Source organism: Necator americanus, chromosome X, assembly GCF_031761385.1.
Source record: "Necator americanus strain Aroian chromosome X, whole genome shotgun sequence".
In the NCBI taxonomy this organism is placed as follows: Eukaryota; Metazoa; Nematoda; class Chromadorea; order Rhabditida; family Ancylostomatidae; genus Necator; species Necator americanus.
Genome location: NC_087376.1, coordinates 21,286,934 through 21,306,584, shown reverse-complemented (window position 1 = coordinate 21,306,584; position 19,651 = coordinate 21,286,934). Strand labels below are relative to the sequence as shown.

Below are 19,651 nucleotides of genomic sequence, written 5' to 3'. Positions count from 1 at the left end.
CCGGTTTCCACAATTTACTAACCTCACAACATACTTCCAAGATAAACACCTTCCTGTTTCATCTGTTAGACAACTGTAACATGAAAAATGGCAGTTTCTGTAGCCCCTTTCGTGTGTGCCAGTTCAAGAAAATAAGAACCGCCACTCAGTGTGTACACACCCATAACTATATGTCAGTAAAAAAAATCAATTACGACATCTAAAAGCACATCAACACAATCAGACTCCTCTCAATAATTTATCGAGAGCAGTGGCACAATCGATTCTGTGCGTTCATTCCTCGCCTCCCTTCTTTGGCTTCATTGCAAGAAACCATTGCTGATAATCATGTTTGATAACCAAAAAAAAAAATCAAAAAACGGTAACACAAAAGATAGAAAGAGAAGAAAGAAGAAAAAAAGCACGGTAGTATAGCCTGGCAAAATGACCAATGGCAAATGTACATCAGCTTCACACACTATCAAATGTTTGCTTTTACGATCTGTTTAACTGCGCGTTTCACAGGCATTACTCTATAATTATGGGCAATTCTAGCACTTCTAGGCAAATCAAATTTGAGAAGGAAGCATGCATGTCCAGCATCTACCTTGGACGTAACCTGGTTGTGACCTCATCTCCCGATCTGATACTGACCGAAAAGAGTCACCGGTAAGTCGCAGGTATGCCATGGAGTTCTTTCCCCGAAAAAGAATGAAAATTGGAAACATACAGAAAATATTCACACAGATTCTCTAACATTACACATGTGTATCTAACCAATTAATATTATTTTCAAGTGGTTTGAGGTTCAAACACCTGAATCCATGTGGCTATTTAACGCTCTATCAGAGAATATACAACATAGTGAAAAAAATTTTCTTCTTAGTGGAAATGGAGTGGTGGATCACCCTCAGTTATAGATTCCCTTCCTACTCAGATACATGATGAGAGAGTGTCGAGGTATCGAGGTGGAGCACGCCAACAAAAGCATGCCTCCCCTTCCAGACCGAACGAATTATCATTGCATAGAATGAAGAATCCTAGGACGAATATGTAACTTACACACACAATATTAGTAGATTTAGGTTTTTATTCAATCAAGTCATCTAGAAAAAGCGTCTCAGGTGCAAAAAACAGCGAGTTTTTCGAACTTGGAACGCACATCCACAATTCAATCAAGTATCCTCTGTATAGAGTGAACAAAGTTAGGGCAGCTACGCACCCTTCACTGTATTGCTTGGCATTTAAAGAACTGGGTTATTTAGGAAAAAAAAACTTGCTCTTGAAGGTGGCGATAAAAGCAAAGAATTTCTGCAACTTAAAATACCTTTTAGTGTGATTTTTCAGCAAACACTTGTAGCAAATTCCGTCCTCTTTTACTGTAAACTGTAATTAACCCGTTTACCTTAAATGGATTTTGTAATATACTAGTAATAATAATAGTATAATAGTAGTAATATATGCCCAACTGCCCATTGTGATGACTCACTACGCTCCACATTTTTGGGGACTCCGCTTTATGTGTATGTAATTGTTTGTGTATGTGAATGAATGGATGTATGTGCATGCATATGTATGTATATGTATACGTGTATGTATATGTATGTACGCATATGTGTGTATGTATATGTACATATGTATGTACATGTATATGTACATGTATGTGTGTATGTGTACGTGTATTTATACGTGTATGTATACGTATGTATGTGTGTATGTATGTACGCATGTGCGTATGTATGTACGCATATGTGTGTGTATGTACGCATATGTGTGTATGTATGTACGCATATGTGTGTATGTATATGTGTGTGTATGTACGCATGTGTGTATGTATGTGTACGTATGTGTATGTATGTGTATGTATGTGTATGTATGTGTGTGTGTGTGTGTGTGTGTGTGTGTGTGTATGTATGTATGTATGTATGTATGTATGTATGTATGTATGTATGTATGTATGTATGTATGTATGTATGTATGTATGTATGTATGTATGTATGTATGTATGTATGTATGTATGTATGTATGTATGTGTGTATGTATGTATGTATGTATGTATGTATGTATGTATGTATGTATGTATGTATGTATGTATGTATGTATGTATGTATGTATGTATGTATGTATGTATGTATGTATGTATGTATGTATGTATGTATGTATGTATGTATGTATGTATGTATGTATGTATGTATGTATGTATGTATGTATGTATGTATGTATGTATGTATGTATGTGTGTATGTATGTATGTATGTATGTGTGTATGTATGTATGTGTGTATGTATGTATGTATGTATGTATGTATGTATGTATGTATGTATGTATGTATGTATGTATGTATGTATGTATGTATGTATGTATGTATGTATGTATGTATGTATGTATGTATGTATGTATGTATGTATGTATGTATGTATGTATGTATGTATGTATGTATGTATGTATGTATGTATGTATGTATGTATGTATGTATGTATGTGTGTATGTATGTATGTATGTATGTATGTATGTATGTATGTATGTATGTATGTATGTATGTATGTATGTATGTATGTGTGTATGTATGTATGTATGTATGTATGTATGTATGTATGTATGTATGTATGTATGTATGTATGTATGTATGTATGTGTGTATGTATGTATGTATGTATGTATGTATGTATGTATGTATGTATGTGTATGTATGTATGTATGTATGTATGTATGTATGTATGTATGTATGTATGTATGTATGTATGTATGTATGTATGTATGTATGTATGTGTACATGTGTATATGTGTATGTGTATGTGTATGTGTATGTGTATGTGTATGTGTATGTGTATGTGTATGTGTATGTGTATGTGTATGTGTATGTGTATGTGTATGTGTATGTGTATGTGTATGTGTATGTGTATGTGTATGTGTATGTGTATGTGTATGTGTATGTGTATGTGTATGTGTATGTGTATGTGTATGTGTATGTGTATGTGTATGTGTATGTGTATGTGTATGTGTATGTGTATGTGTATGTGTATGTGTATGTGTATGTGTATGTGTATGTGTATGTGTATGTGTATGTGTATGTGTATGTGTATGTGTATGTGTATGTGTATGTGTATGTGTATGTGTATGTGTATGTGTATGTGTATGTGTATGTGTATGTGTATGTGTATGTGTATGTGTATGTGTGTATGTATGTATGTATGTATGTATGTATGTATGTATGTATGTATGTATGTATGTATGTATGTATGTACGATGCTCACTCGTCCGCCTAGCTGCCCTTTCGTCTCGCTGCTTGTTATGTTGTTGCTGTTGTTATTCCTTATCGAATAAGTGATTGCACCGCTGCCAAAAATGAGTTTTTTTTTTTTTTATTCTGGCAACTCTTAACTAAACTAACAAAACTAATTCCCCCTTAATCCTCGTAGATTGTACAGCCTTCTCTAAATAACGATATTTCAGAGCAAATATTAAAACTGATTAATGTTTTCTAATAGTGTACCTACGAGGTTTTCAGATGGAATCTCTATTTTCCAGATTTTTTTGGTTTTTTTTTTTTTGCCGTCTTCAGATCCCTACATACAGGTTGATTGGAACAATCCTACATTCTTTTCGTCCACTGCCACCCTATTCTGAGTAAGTGTTTCGACAATCGTTCATGGTAATAACTAACGGAAGTCATGTATGCTGAAAATAGTCTCACGTAGGGTCCCACCGAAAGTGCGGCGACTGGTAGCACGCACTTTTCATTGCTCAGTGTACCACCGAATGAGTATTGCTGTGTGTGGATCACCAGCGACAATATAGATTATTTGATCTACACACGTATCAGGTAGAATGGTAAGAACAATCCTGGCGGATTCTCCGCGACATTGCATTTCCAGTGGATATGGCAAGGGATACGCCAATATACTTCGATGAGGTCAAGCTCTAGTCGTTCATGAAGACGCAGACAACTATCTTAGATGTTCTTCTGGCCAAAGAACTGTGCAGTTTGAAGGAAATATGTAAAGAGTGGTGTTAGTTGTCGAAATTACCAAGTGAGTTAGAGAACAATGTAAAGAAAAGCGCATGCCAATTTGCGTGGTATTCTAATAAAAGAACAGGAGTTGGTCTTGATTTTTTCTTGTTTTTTTTTTCCTTTTTTTCTTTTCTTGAATTTCTTGAGTTTGGTCTTCATATTACTTTCAGGAAGTCTAGAAATCTTATCAAATGAACTCTTTTTCTTTCTTTAAGTTCCAAGGCCACGGATCTCCCTCACTAGAGGGATCACAGCCGGTTTGTCGCGAGGCTACGTGGCGCGTCCTAGGGTGGCGGATAGGGGGCTAATCGCAGACCAAAAGCGACCTTGTGCTTGCCCAGAGACGCAGGTGGATTCAGTAGATGGACTCCCTGTTTCTGCTCAGCCAGGGCTGACTCATGACATCCTTGTATCCCGCCCGTCGGTCCGGCCAAAAGCCTGCAATGAAGTGACTGGGAGGTGCAACGGAGGCGGTTTGGAGTCGCCTCCAACAAATAAGCTCCACATGTCCACTCCGGGAGAACGGAAGTTCTCCCAAAAACTCATGGGAATAGAGGCTTGCAACCTGCCCATGGGTTTTCAAATTTTATGCAAAACACAGTAATAGAAAAGAGTCTCTTGATTCCGGAGGAAAGCCTGGTACGGTAGCGCCAAGTAGGACGGGGTTGCAGGAGCCATATAGGCTACTGAAACGGAAAAGGACTAGGATGGCGATCTGTACTTATAACGCACGTACACTTGCATCGGAAGCGGCCATCGAAGATCTGATGATGCACGCGAAGAAGATCAAGTACGACGTCACCGGATTGACCGAGACGAGACGACGTCACCCTCTCAACGCCGTATATGAAACTGGAGAAGAACTGTTCTTAGGAGCATGCGACAGTAGAGGTGTTGGTAAAATTGGCGTCCTCATCAACACGAGTATGGCAAAGAACATCGACTCTTTCGAACAACTTACGACCCGAATCGGACGTCTGCGGATGAGATGTGGTCCAACACTAGCTTTGACTATCTTCGTCGCTTACGCTCCAACATCAAGCTACGAAGAAAAAGAAGTCGAAGCTTTCTATATACACCTGGAGAAGTTCTACCGAGAAGACCATGCCTTTTGCAAGGTCATTATTGGCGATTTCAACGCCAAAGTTGGCCCAAGAAGAACGCCGGAGGAACTTAACATCGGGACCCACGGCCTACAAAGGAATGAACAGGGGAGAGGCTCTCCGAGTTCATTATAACGACTAAGACCATCTATGGGAACTCGCAATTCCAGAAACCCTCCTCTCTACGCTGGACGTGGGAGTCACCCGGTGGAGGGTACCGTAATGAAATAGACCACATCATCGTCAATAAAAGGTTCTGCCTGACGGATGTCGCTGTTGTACCAAAGTTCTATACGGGATCGGACCATCGCCTCCTCCGAGGAAAATTTTCCTTCACAAGGAAAGCAGAGAAAGCCGCCAAGTTCAGAGAGAGAAATCCCAGGACTATCATCAACTGGGATCTCTTCGCTACGCTAGCCGGCTTTTGGGAAGATTCCGCAACGGACAACATCGACAAGGAATATGACCGGCTCGTTGAACACCTTCACGACTGCGCGAAGAAGGCTGAGAGTATTAAAACCACCAAGAGACGCTTGTCTCTTGAAACTCTTGAGCTGATACGCCAGCGTGGAGCAGCACGAGCCGCAGGGAACCAAGAACTCACGTCCGAGCTCGCAAGGCTTTGCAGAGAGGCGATAAAGGAAGACCTTAAAGAGAGAAGAGCAAAAGTGCTGGCTGAAGCTGCAGAGGCGGGGAAAAGCATCCGCTATGCCCGTCCAGACTTCGCCAGTCGCAAAACGAGGATGACTGCTCTCCGGAACCCAGAGGAAACAGCCATTGCATCGAGAAGGGGGATGGAGAAAATCATCTACGACTTCTACTCTGATCTCTTCGACAGCCATGTCCACTTACCTCCTCACCATCTGAGGAAAGACGAACAAGTCATTCCAGAGGTTCTCCCGTCCGAAATACGACATGCTATCATGTCGCTAAGAAATCGTACGGCACCCGGTCTCGACGGAATAAGTCCAGAACACCTAAAGAGCCTTCAGCCAGTACTCATCAACACCCTGGCGAGGCTCTTTACACGTTATCTGTCGGAATGCAAGGTTCCCAAACAGTGGAAGACCAGCAAGACCGTGTTGTTGTATAAAAAGAGAGATCCACATGAAATCGGCAACTATCGCCCAATCTGCTTACTGTGCGTCATCTACAAGCTCTTTACAAGAGTGATCCTTAATAGGATTGAAAAAGTCTTGGATGAAGGACAGCCATGCGAGTAAGCAGGGTTTCGAACCTGCTTGCTGAACTCTCTTTACAAGCGCCCAGTATCAGCTGAAGCGCCTTCACTATTTTCCTTGCCGATATTTATATTTCGTACGCCAGTATAACACAGAATCTTTTCCGTTGTGGGCCTTATGTGTATGCCTTCCAAGCGGTGTTATCCAACTTCTACACCGTTTTCCTGCTATATAATTAGTAATCTCCACTCCAAGAATCCTACCTGTTTCTCCTATAAGCTGCATCGCACATTAAGCCTTCAATATCATATATTACCCACATCTGTGCGCAGTCGCCTGTTTTTCCGTAATACATCTTTCACAGATGCAATATCTATCGTACCATCTGTTCCTAACAAGCTGGCTTTTGATGTTCGTATTAGGGATATTAACTAGGATCACATTATCTTGGGATTGCCCATGAGCAATGTTACGTTGGAAAGCGGAACTGAACTTGCCAGAAATAGAGGGAAAACAAAGAGTTTGTTTTGGAACATTGCTATTTGCAGTACGGGTTCTTCGGTAATGCGGACGACCTGTATGGCCATCAGTACATGCGATTTTCAGGGTTTGTCCTCGTTATTCATGCCGTTTTGGGTTGCCGGTTCATACTTCACTGGCGGTTTTGGACGTATTACGAATCTCTGCGCGTTTAACTGCAGCCAGATGTGCAGATTTGGCATTCAATAAGATGCTCTTTCCTTGCGATACCACTATAGTCTAATAATGCTATTTGTATAATGTATATAACACTACTTTCCGTTCTCACTACCTTCAAAGCATTCACCTTAACACTGAAAGGGTAGAGTGGTACTTGACGGAATAAACGAAGGATTGTTCCACTTAATTTTTATTTAGACCTCTGAAAAAGCGAAAAAGGCGAAACGTCAAATAAACGTTCCATCTAAAAACCTATTAGAAAACATAAAAAAAGTATGCCGAGGTCTCAATACACGAGAACGGTTGAGCTCTATTGATTTTAGTTCAGTACTTTCCGTTCTTTTTTTGATGAACGCTATGAAACAACTTTTCTGAGATGTCTGCTTTTGTCTACTTTTCTATTATGCTAAATGATCCCGATAAAAGTAATGATACCCTCCCCCGGTAGACGACTGTTCCCTTACGACTGTCCAACAGGGGTGTAGACCTCATTCACCTAAAAATCTCCGAACTGTCGCAATTATGAAGCGAGGAGCGACTGACTTTTAATGGCTCCCATGGCAAAATAAGCCTGACGTTATTCCAGGGAGTCCTACTGGCAATGGGTAACCAATTTTTTGCGGCACTACAGAAAAAAAAGCAACCATTTCGCACTATATTTGACGAAATTAAAGGCAGCATATCACGAATCTGACGTGGTGATAGGAATCGCGGTAGAATCTAGAATTGGGGTTGTAGATTGCAGGAGTAAGGGTGGTTCCGCTCATCTCTTCCTGATCGTCGTAAGAAACGGCGTTGAAGACGACGTTTTTTAAAAGACGATTTCAGATGCAACGCGCCACCCTTGTATACGCGCCGCATCAAAGTGCGATCGGTCGAAGATCTGTGATGTCTTCTTATCAGCCTATTCAAGTAAAGGCAATGAATAAGCTGCATAAGCTGGTAAGGACGCCGGTACGTGTGCATAGAGGAGCGTTCTAACGTACCTCGTAATAACCAAAGTGGTTCCCACGTCATTTCTTACGACGATCAGGGAGAGATTAGCGGAACCACCACTACCAACCACCGTAATCTAAAACACCATCTCTAGCTCCTCCCACAGATTCCCTCACCATGTCAGATTCGTGGTACACTGCCTTCAGATGAATTTCAACCAAACATGCAACTGTTGTCGTTCCCACTTTGCGCTTGTAGGCTCTACTTCGACTATCTATACTACTTCTGCTAACTTTCAAGATCGCTGTACATGCTTGAATAATGAGCTTATGACTACCCTCATGAACTTGGAATGGATCATCTGCTGAGTGTGTGGAACTGCGAACGCGCTAGAATTGGTCCAGTTTGCAGGTTCTCTTCTTTATTTTATAAATTTGAAGACGAATACAAAACAATCTATTCGATTTTCGGTACTCGAGCATTTTAATTGTTCTCTGTAAATAATACTAGACGCAACCTCGTAAGTCGCATCATTCAAAAGTGCATGCAGCCATACCCGCTCCTCATGACAATCGTTGGGCGGCGCGCATACGTGGGCCACGCGGTCTTGCCGCTGGAGGGTGAGATTACCATGTTGGTTGGCACAGTCACGTTCTCGACTACTTCAGTGACGTTAATGACTGGAAACATATATGCGTTTGTCTATCTGGGGTATTTGTCGTCATGGCCATACACTGTCTCTCTTACGCTAGCACAAGTGCTCTAAACATGGTCAGTAGTGGTTCCAACGTCGGAGACAGCCTCAAATGCGTACTTTCTGAGGAAACTACGTGTCCATTTGTGTGCAATACTCTTGCGCCGTTTTAACAATGTTTGTTGTAACTGTTTTTATTACTTATTAGACTTTCACAGATGTGAGACATTGATTACAAATGAACTACCAAACACAACGACCAGTATCAATGTTAAAAAATGATCCATAATGCGCGAAACAGTTGGTGCAACTTTCATTGAGTGAGAAAAATTTGCTACAGTGTTTTTGACCTCTTTGCAATGAATCGTCTGAGCACTTATGGATACTGCGCAAGTGTTTGTAGAGGTTTTGGAGTAAAAATGGCCTTTCGCCGCAGACAGAGCCCGGTGCGGAAGTGAAAGTTAGTACGGCGAAACAAACTGATCACTGCTCCACTTTGAAGTCACTAGAAGAAGAGGAAAGAAAAAAAGGAGCTGTACAAGTGTGGATGTAGCGCGCATAGATGGGAAGTCCATTATATACATCTGGAGAGACCTTTTAGAACATTCTACGGGATGCATTCCGTGTGGACGTCCATTATATATGACTGAAGCAGCCATCTAGAACATTCCAACCATTTATGTGATGTTATGCTATGTATTTAACTTATGTATGCTTCCATTTGTTTGCTATTAATATAATATGAGCATGACTCCAACTTTCCAATCGTTAACGTCACTTAAAGGCATCACCCCACGAATCTGAGATGGTGCAGATTTCAGTTGGAGTATTCGTATACGGGATGGGAGACTATGAAGAGGAGGGTGATTCCGTCCATTTCTTCCTAATTGCCGTAAAAAACGGCCCGGAAGATGCAGCGCCGCACAAGGGCGGCGCGCTCCAGTCGAGCTCCCTGTAGAAAATAGTGCGCCAAAACACCTGAAGCCGTATCTTCCGGGCCGTTTTTTACGGCAATTAGGAAGAAATGGACAGAATCATCCCCCTCTCCATAGTCTCCCATCCCGTATACAAATACTTCACCTGAAATCCGTACCACCTCAGATTCGTGGAGTGATGCCTTTAAGTGGTCGAGGACGTCACTCTCTCAACCAACATGACAATCTAGCACTCCAGCAGGAAGATCGCATGGTCCATCTAGGAGCACCGCCTGAGCAAATATGAGGAGCAGATGTGGATATCATCATTCATCATACAGTAAGTATAACAACTTGCATACAAACTCATATTGTGAGTTCCTTCTCGTCTCTTCGGTCCCAGTTTTCAAAAAACGATAGACACAGTACACTTCACGCACATATAATCGTGAGCGGCGACAAAATTTAGCAATATTACTCTCTACTCCTCTCAAGTTCTGCAGCGACAGACTACTAATAGATTAAACCACATCTGCATCGGTTTCTTGATCCAGTCAGATAATCCACATGAAATCCTCCAAGACACAAACATGAAATTAGGAATGATTCATGATATGTCTACAAAACACACCTTCAACAAATCGAGAGGATGGGTACAACATGCAGCACCAGCAGAAGCCAAGCCACCGAAGTACCAACGCCCGATCCTATCCTCTTTCCGAAGGGCCATTCCTCTAATTGCGGCGATTTCCAAATACTCCACTGCAATCAACTTGGGGAAGTCATCAAGAGGAACATCCAGCCATGTTACATTCTGAGTGCAGCAATGTTACAATGAACGTAGAAAAAGAACAGAACACCAGCACGCAGCGAGAGCGGCTGACAAGCCAACGATCACTATCTTGTCGCTACCGTGGCAGTCAAGCGTCGAGTAAAATGTGTTCGTCCACATGCACACACTTCTCCCGATTTATTGATCTTTGCACGACAACTACAAAACTGCCGTATCTACCGGCAACTTTACCGTGTTAAAACTCCAACTCAGCGGAAGCAACTCGGCAGAATTCAAGTCGCTGCTGAGCGGAATAGTTTATAGAATAGCAGCAAGGAAGTCCGAAAAGAAAAGAAACATGAGTGAACTGCCACTCCGGCTATGACTTACATAGCTATGAAAATGACTGCACAAATTGTGTCTTGCAAATCGTCGGCAAAGGGGCGGCATTACTTAGATACTTAAATGACCCATCTCTACTGAACGTACGAGACCTAACATAGTTTCCAGCCGTACTTTTCCTGAGGAATTGCCATCCAAGATGTTCGTAAGTTTCGTGAGTTACACTAAACAGGTCCATGAGCCATAGCCACAAAGTTCAGGTCCTTACGCCCAGATCTCAGAGCCGTTAGTCTCCAAGAGCAATTACCTTTCCAACTACACGCAGTAAAAGAATCTTCGCAAGTATTAACAACTCCGGAGGATAAACCCGATACAAATCGATGCACTCTTGTTACTTACAGTCACGACTACAGTAGTGGCCGCCGTAACATCCGTAACATACGCATACGTCTATGTCTGAACAACGAAAAAGTGTCCGGAACTAGTCCCATTAATTCAACCCAGCAGTTAGAAACGTTTCTCCACTACCGATGCGGCAACTATTCTTTTTAATCGAGCACCAAATTCTAGGTGAGATTTTAGTTAAGCAGTTCGCTGTTGCATATGACCCATCGACCTGTTGTCTGTTGTGACGCAATCGCAGTCGCATGTAGACGGTCGTCTGCAAAAAATATGGACCAGCAAAAAATTTGGATTGGTTTCTCCTCTATCTAGATCGGGACTAGATCGGAATAAGGAGAAACAAGTAAACAGGAAACATTTTGTGATATCACTGGATAAAAATAAGTATTGTTATCAAATCTAGACAGATTACGGTGGGGAACAACAACGTTGAAAACAACTAACTTAAGTAATCAAGATTTGGTAAACAGTGGCGATGACAACAATAGACACTTTCCTCAGAGCCCAGTTAATGCATCAAAACTTGATGCACGATGATTTCGTTGAAGATTGACACCGGACCACTCAATATTTTCCTTTTCCAAAATTTCGGTAGTACTCGTTTTCAGACACTTTAGTAACTGATGAAAAACTTCTAGGTCAGTTGAAAAAGTGTTGAACTAATAGCTTTTCTTCAATGAAGTCTCGGATTTCTCGATATAATGTGCAAAATAGGATCTTCGCCCTGGATTTAGAGTTTCCTTTTCTCTTCTCCCTTTCCTTCTCTCTTTCTCTCCCTCTTTTTCTTGAAATCTCTTCATTTCTTTCCACAGTATAGCTTGTCCTCTTTCTGTTAATGATCTAATCACTGTCCAAAATTATTGCCGCATTGTGAAGGTGTTGTATAGTCTTGTCAAAACGACAAGAAGCTCGGTGCGATAGCGTTCGAAGTGGCGCGGTGGAACGAACTAGTAGTTGGGATCGAGGTGGAACCAGCGCGAACTACAGCGATACGTGGCACTTGCAAGGGTTTTCTTTGATCCCACTCGCACATATCATACGGCGATCATACTGATCTACCTGCAAGATATGGCTGCAGGAATCTAGTGAGCCAATAGAACACAATGGTATCTATAGAACGGCATAACCATAACAAATAACCGGCATAACAATCTAATTTGAATTAAAACAACATGAAATAAAAAATTTAGAAGAAGTTTGCATAGTGCATAAATAATACATGGCCAATAAAAATAGAATTTCAGGTACAAATAGGACTAAGCTCTCTTTTTCCCAGTGTTTTCTCTTTTTCTATACTAAGCTCTCTCTTTCCCAGTGTTTTCTCTTTTTCTATCGTTCATTAGCTTTTTTCCGATGGTTCTTACTAGTTTTTCTTTTTTTTTGTGAAGCGTTCTTGTGCTTTACAAATATCTTTTATTTCTTTATGCTTTTTCACATTGAAGGAAACACTCACGAGTTGTCCCTCCACCCAATAACATGAACGAGGTCGGCTCTTAAAGGCATCACCACACGAATCTGAGGTGGTGCAGATTTCAGGTGGAGTATTCGTATACGGGATGGGAGACTACGGAGAGGGAGGTGATTCCGTTCATTTCTTCCTAATCGCCGTAAAAAACGGCCCGGAAGATGCAGCGCCGCACAAGACTGGCGCGCTCCAATCGAACCTCTTGTACAAAATGGTGCGCCAAAACGAATGAAGCCGTATCTTCGGGGCCGTTTTTTACGGCAATTAGGAAGAAATGGACGGAATCACCTTCCTCTCCGTAGTCTCCCATCCTGTACACGAATACTCCACCTGAAAACTGCACCACCTCAGATTCGTGGGGTGACGCCTTTAAGCTTGGAATAAACGATTCAGTTGATAGAAGTATCACTCCAAGAGAGCAAGGTTTGTTTACAAAATAATGATGGCACCAATCAGAACAACTGGATTGAGAAATAGTCCGTGCAATTTTTTCGCAATCTAAATCCACACAGAAATAGAAGGTTTAGAGAAATGAGAAGAAGAAACAAGAAAAGGTAAATGTCGTTCTTATGGCTGTCCTAAATGTTTCGAAATTTAGTCACTTCTCCTGCCCTCACAGCAAGAAAGGTGGCTACATGGTCCCTAGTTTAGTTGGTTAAATATCATAATATTTGGTGTCAAATATGTGGGGAGCAGTGTATTGGCGAAACCAAACAATCGCTCTGTGTTCTGATATAAGAACATCTACATGAATAAAAAAAACTCGGCGGCAGTGGTCGTTTTTTTTTATAGCTTTTTTTTAGCTGACAATGCCATGAAAACGCTCCTTTCAGCGTAGCTCCTAATACCATGCCATATGAGTCCGAAATTGTGGAACTGTTATATCACAAAGTGCTGGTCTGCTAATATTACTGGAACTCAGCCACTGTGGTAATCGATCTGAGCTCCTCTTGTTCTTCGTTCCGAAAGTGATCTCTTATGAGATAGTTACGTGTTCAAGATTAAGCATTTGAAAGGATGCTCTGAAAATGTTTTGATTCTACAGGCTCTGGGGTACGGAGGCGACGACCCCGAAAAGTTCGCCGTGATGAAGTGCATGAACAAATTGGGTCTTGCTTCACACACTATCAACAAGTTGTAAAGTCACATAATGGTCTTCGTAATCCGTCACATCCTCACGTAGTCTTTACAATCCAGCACTGTCGGCGCAGAAAGCAGACTTTGAAGCTTTATCTCCTGAGATTTTTGTTCTCATTGAATTTTGTGTTTGTCATTGAGATGAATGCCTCTCAAGATGTCCAGTTCTGTAAACTGTTAAAACCGAAGGAGGACGGTGCCTTCGAAGCAATTCAAAGTTATACTGTCAACCGCTTCTGTTTGACCTCAGCCTTGTAAGTATGATCACGCTCAAATCTCCCTAGTCACCCAGAGTAATCTGCATGAAGCAGCCTTGGTTGCACCTATGTCCCATAGGAATGGAACATATCGCAAGCAGAGTCTGCGATTGGGCAGGTTGGGGAGCTTCTGCTCCTCAATTGAGTTGTGTTTGTTGGATAGAATGCTGCGGATGTTGGACGACGGCGTAATCGCCCTCGTTGTCTCATATAGGCAGAATTAAGGAAGATCAACTCATAATCGCGAGCTAAACTCCCTGTCTTTACCATTTATTTGAACGGAGATCTCAGCAATGTGGGTTTCATGATACGCTGTATTTAATATCCAATTTTTCTTGCCAATACTTCCTTGTAAAAAGAACAGCAATGAAGGGCGCTCGTCAGCAAAAAATCTTCTAGAGTCTCCAAGTCCTCTCTTCTTGAAACCTCGGCATTTGATAGTGCATTAATGTTTTCTTGTTTTGCCAACGAGGTTTAGGTGAAACTTTTCATTGGCCCGACGTTTCGACAAACTCATCTTTTTCAAAGGTCAGTTTCACCGACTAGCGGGGTAGGTAAACCACCGCTTTCTTAAAGACTGTCACCAAGGCGAAAGGTTGGTGACAGTCTTTAAGAAAGCGGTGGTTTACCTACCCCGCTAGTCGGTGAAACTGACCTTTGAAAAAGATGAGTTTGTCGAAACGTCAGGCCAATAAAAAGTTTCACCTACACCTCGTTGGCAAATCAAGAAAACATTAATACATCTTCTAGAGTAGTATGTTTTAAAACTTTGTCTTTGAAAAGAACGAGAAGTCATGTGGATAAGCAGTCATTAGGTTGGAAATTAGCTCAAAGAATAGTGCAGATGCAAGATCCCTATGTAGTCAAGATGCGAACAGGAGGTTTCTGTATTGACATAGATGGAAAGGGGATTGACATCACTAGACATTGATTAGACCTTGATCTCTCGTTTTAAACCGGGACTTTTAAGTGTTTTTTTTCTTTGTTCTCTTTCATTTAATGGCTCTACAGAATACCCTCTACCCGTAAGCAGTCCTTATCGACAGTAACAGTGATCGCGTTCGTTTCTGTAGGCGTTATTCCAGAAATCAAACAACATTTTTGAGTTCAAGATTCGCGGTAAACAGGATTTCCAAAGTACTAATGTGATACTCATTCTCGGAATTTTGATTTAACTGTTTTCTTCGCTCCTCCAATATCACCTCCGTTTTGCGAAATCGAATCCTTCAGCAAACAACTTCAAGTGCTCCGTTTCGTTATTCTCTAGCCTGCTTCGATGCTTATTCCTGTTCTTCTATATGGACTTTATATCGGTTATTACGCATGCGCAAGTAGGGCAGAAAATCTACTCTATAGGTGGTTCTTGTATGCGGGAATTCATCATCTCTTACTCTGTAGGCAGTGTGCTGTAATATATACTTCCAGAGATTTGCTCAGCAATTACAGCAAGCTTGTGCGGCCTGTAAGAAATCCCAGAGAGAGCTTGAAAGTTGATATGAAAGTGTTCCTGCAGCAGATTGTTGGCTTGGTATGTTTTGTCAAAGGCCCAATGATACTGTACAGAAAAAAATGATATAAACATCCAGGATGGGAAAAATCAAATCATGGAACTAAATATATGGCTAAAATACGTGGGTTTTTAAAGGTAACGCTTGTGATGGGATAAAGCAATAAAAATTTTAAGATATGGATCGACTATCGACTGTCATGGGACCCATTTAAATACGGAAATGTTACTAGTGTGCGATTTGCTGGTGGAGAAAATCAAATTTGGAGACCGGACGTATTGCTATACAACAGGTGCACACCATTTCTATTTGCTATTAGGAATCCTTCCAGAGGAGCACACGGTTTTTTTTTGTCATGAATCGCTAAGTCATCACAAAACCACTTGTTGCGCTCTCACATCGGTGAGGTTATTCATCACTCTTACAGTTTGTTCAGTAAATTTTGCGCATTTATTGTATTTATTCATTTCGTCGGGAACAAAACGAGAACTGCGTGTCGAAATGTATGTTAGTTGCAGCCGAAAATTTGTGCAACATTTCAAGGAATTTCATATAAAGCAAATAAAATCTTTTCGAATATTACGATGGAAGTTTTACAACTGGTTCGATTCTATTATACAACTTTGCCTTCAGCGCTAACGAAGATTTTGACTCGACATTCAAATCTAACGAGGTCGTATACAGTACAGGCGAGGTTAACTGGGTGCCACCTGGTAAGAACTTTCGGATACTCTGAACTAATGCGAATTGTGCATGGACATGTAATTTTTTGCATAATTTTAGGAATACTTCGAGCAAGTTGCAAAATCGACATCACCTATTTCCCTTTCGATGAACAATTGTGCTACTTAAAAGTGAGTGCAGTACTGCTGTATTTTTAAAACTCACATCTTAAGACGCAATCCTTGGAATAGTAGCTGTTATGTGCATATTCTCAAATTAGACCAACTAACCCTTGGACTTTGGAGTTTACGATGCTTTCTCATATGTCCCCTGCTAACTTGCCCATCATCAGTTTCGAGACACTTGTGACGTAATGAGCAATTAGGCCTTTCTCAGGCTCCGATCATTCTTCTATTTTCTATCTTTCGAACAGAACAAAAAAACCTAGAATTTGAACGAACATAACGTTCCTCAAATGTATTTTTTGTTCAAAAAAAGAGAAAATCGTGCTCGATTTTTTTTGTCCAGATGTGGTTTTTGAAGTAGTGAGTGAACAGGAAGGAATGCCAGATGAAGCATATGTAGGATGTGGAACGATCACAACGCTGACTGCGACACCAATGCGATATCGACAGAGGAAAAAAATGGCAAAAAAAGAGATAACGTAGAAGAACTGAAATCACCATTCACAACTGCACGCAATTGTTGAGGGAAAAGATAATCAATTAATTACTTGGTATTTGTACGCAGTGCGGAGGTAGATCTGCCAGTAAAAGTTCCATATGTGCACGATCAATGGTTCGAGAGTGCCCTAGTGAAAATCAAGCTTTTCATCCCTTTGAAGTCGATAAATTGGTACCGGACATGTTCGAGAGGATAAAAACCCCAACTTGAGGTACCGGCTGGCCCCGCAGTTCATTCTGTAGGGTAACGTCCACGAAACCTCAACTATTCCGAATTGCGGTCAAACGCGTTGGCATCTCAAGCGGATTTGTCAACGTCAGTCACTTTATTCTTTATCCTTTTCATACACAGTTATGATAGTAAAGAACTTTGTCTTTCTTACTCTCATGACTGTTCTTTGGTTTTGTTTGGGAAAGTGGTTGCAGAAATCAAACTTACGCGAGTATTTCTTCCTTCGACCCTCCCATAGGAAAGTTGATGACAAGAGGAAAGGGAACGCCCCTGTTATCTTCCCTTGCTGAGAACGGGGCGGGATGTCCAGTTCTCAGCAAAGTTGAAGACAACGTATCACGACCTTGAAATGGTGCGGAAATCACAGCGAAACCCTGAACTTCGGCGGTGGCATGGAAACAGCGTTTGTTTTTAGGACCGGAGTGTGTACAAGGAGGTGGAATGTACCACCTTGTACACACTCCGGTCCCCACAGCTCCCTGTTTAATGGTTTTACTTGGATAGGCTGTCGAGGAGACATTGGTTTTGTACCGCTCGCACGTGGGACGTGCACAACGTTGCAAGTGGTTCTGTGCGAGAAGACGGCGTCTTCCGCGCTCTTTTTTAATACGATTACAGAAAGACGAACGGAGTCACGCTGGTTTCTGCGACCCGAACTCTAGAACTCCACTGTGGTTTCAGTACCTCTTCAAAATCGTGATACGCTGCCTCTAAGAAATCAAGTTGAAATTCGTGTCTTCAGTTCATATCTTTCATTTATTTTTTTTAAATTTTGATGTCCCACTCGTACAACCTGAGATCTTTCGTTTCGAATGTCGTAGCTTAAAAGCACCGTATAACAAAATTAACGTGGTACGCAATCCTCAGGGAAATTGTAGGGAGTTCTGGTTGTAAAATATGAAACAATGCGTAGCTTCGTTCATCCTCAACTAATCGTCATTAGAAAAACTTTGTGGAAGACGGCGTTCGTTCCTACGAGGTACGAGGTTCCTACGAGGTTCCTACGCACCACCTTTGCAAGCAAAACTAATGAATAGGCTACTGAGAGGTCCGGAACTTGTTCAAGGGGACGTGTTCTATCATACCTCGTAGGAACAAACGCCGTTTTTTAAGACGACTAGGGGAACCTGAGGGAGCAACGCTGGATTCCGCAATTAACAATCCGAACTCCACGGATTTCTTGAGGCCTCCGCACTACGTCCGTTTCGTAATGGCCTGCTTTTGACGTTCAGAAACCGTCAAACACAATTGTTGCATTGTTGATTTGAATATGAAAGACATTCAGCTGCTTACGCAGTTATGCTTTCACAACCTCCTTTCTGAGTTTGTTCATTTTCAATCTACTTCATAGATAAAAAGAGGTGGATTTGTCTTAAAGGCTTATTAAACTAATAAGCCCAGTTACTGGTTATTTAACAGTATGGTATTTATAGTTTGGATCGTGGACGCACAACAGAAATTCAATGGATCTTCGTATTATCATGGATGGAGATGGAGGTTCCTATCAATTTTTTAAATTGTATCGCATGTAGTGCAGTGCCACCAGTAATGTCGTAACAACACGTTCTCACGCAGTCGTCACCGAACAGGACTGACGCAACGCATGCGCAACGAAGGTGACATAGGTTTTTCAAAGAGTCTACCAGCGAAACTGCGGGGATGGTAAGTTTGTGTGTCAGAAAACGAGGACGCAACCATCTGTCTTTGCCAGCGTTGCGCCAGCACGGTTAGATGTGGCTTCGCGCATAGAAAATGGATGCAGTGATGAGATTCAATTCACGTGACATACCTAGTACTTCAAAAAAAAACTTCTATCACATGATCAGGACGAATGCAAGTGTTACTAGCGTCTATTCAAGCATATATTTGAGACAAATGGGAGAATCGTTCAGTGGATTTCACTTGACGTTTCGTTGTACTGCTTACACTGAGTTCTTTGTGTTAGGGCGTGATTGGATGTTGCGGGTTGTATTTGTCGCCAATACAGTTAGCAGAGAAAGAACATGTTCGGTGCTACTTTACGTAGTACTTCGAACGTTCTCTTGTCCTGAAACCTCGGCAAATTCTGTCTATGTTTTGTGATAGTGTGCCTGTTATCGATTATTATTATTATTATTATTAACGATTGTCAAAACACTGACTCAGGGTAGTGTGGCACTTGAGAGGATAAACGTAGCATTGCTCCAGTCATCCTCTATTTAGGCCTCTGAAGACGACGAGAAAGCCGAAACGTTAGGCAAATAAAACGTTCCATCTAAAAAGCTCGTATGCACACTAGCACAAAACAGCAGACCCTTTGTCTGTGAATTCGAACAATCGCTCCACTGAAGTCATCAAACCTTTTCGTTTCGCGCTAAAGTCTCAATGGGGAATCAACTGAAATTTATAGAGAAAAAATGACAAGAAAGGACATCAAGATGTGCAACCTAATATGTCAGACATTTTAACTCATTAGAAGAAGCATCCCTATGTGCTCCAAAGGGACTGGAATGAAGAACTAAAACTAAGCTAAGTTAAATTTAACTTAACGCTAAACTTTTTTCTTGAGGATTGCTTTGGAATTAATTGTAAGCTGATAGTCAGTGGTGAGCACTGCAACTGACCATATCTTGCTGGAAACAATTTCAGGACTGTGCTTTCCCCTGTAAGTAATAACCATGCTTGTGTAAATTTA

The 19,651-nt window shown here is 41.4% G+C and overlaps 3 protein-coding genes across 4 annotated transcripts; 2 read left to right on the top strand and 1 right to left on the bottom strand.

Moving 5' to 3' along the window:
* Positions 1-520: 520 nt before the first annotated feature.
* Positions 521-6,315, top strand: RB195_024584 (uncharacterized protein; the record flags this gene model as incomplete). Of its 2 annotated transcripts, XM_064212413.1 has the most annotated exons (3): positions 521-648; positions 4,597-5,134; positions 5,263-6,315. In XM_064212413.1, 3 exons carry the CDS (start codon positions 521-523, stop codon positions 6,313-6,315), a joined length of 1,719 nt encoding a protein of 572 aa, XP_064068294.1. The 2 variants fall into 2 exon arrangements, with proteins under 2 accessions (XP_064068294.1, XP_064068295.1); XM_064212414.1 differs by lacking the exon at positions 521-648 and having other exon boundaries at positions 4,697-5,134.
* Positions 6,316-9,746: 3,431 nt separating this feature from the next.
* RB195_024583 (uncharacterized protein) lies at positions 9,747-12,807 on the bottom strand (the record flags this gene model as incomplete). Its single annotated transcript, XM_064212412.1, has 3 exons — positions 9,747-9,809; positions 10,148-10,330; positions 12,697-12,807. 3 exons carry the CDS (start codon positions 12,805-12,807, stop codon positions 9,747-9,749), a joined length of 357 nt encoding a protein of 118 aa, XP_064068293.1.
* A 2,360-nt stretch (positions 12,808-15,167) lies between these two features.
* On the top strand, positions 15,168-19,221 carry RB195_024582 (uncharacterized protein; the record flags this gene model as incomplete). Its single annotated transcript, XM_064212411.1, has 7 exons — positions 15,168-15,247; positions 15,317-15,419; positions 15,478-15,522; positions 15,576-15,691; positions 16,033-16,112; positions 16,183-16,253; positions 19,180-19,221. The coding sequence occupies 7 exons, from the start codon at positions 15,168-15,170 to the stop codon at positions 19,219-19,221; spliced, it is 537 nt and encodes a 178-aa protein (XP_064068292.1).
* Positions 19,222-19,651: the final 430 nt, after the last annotated feature.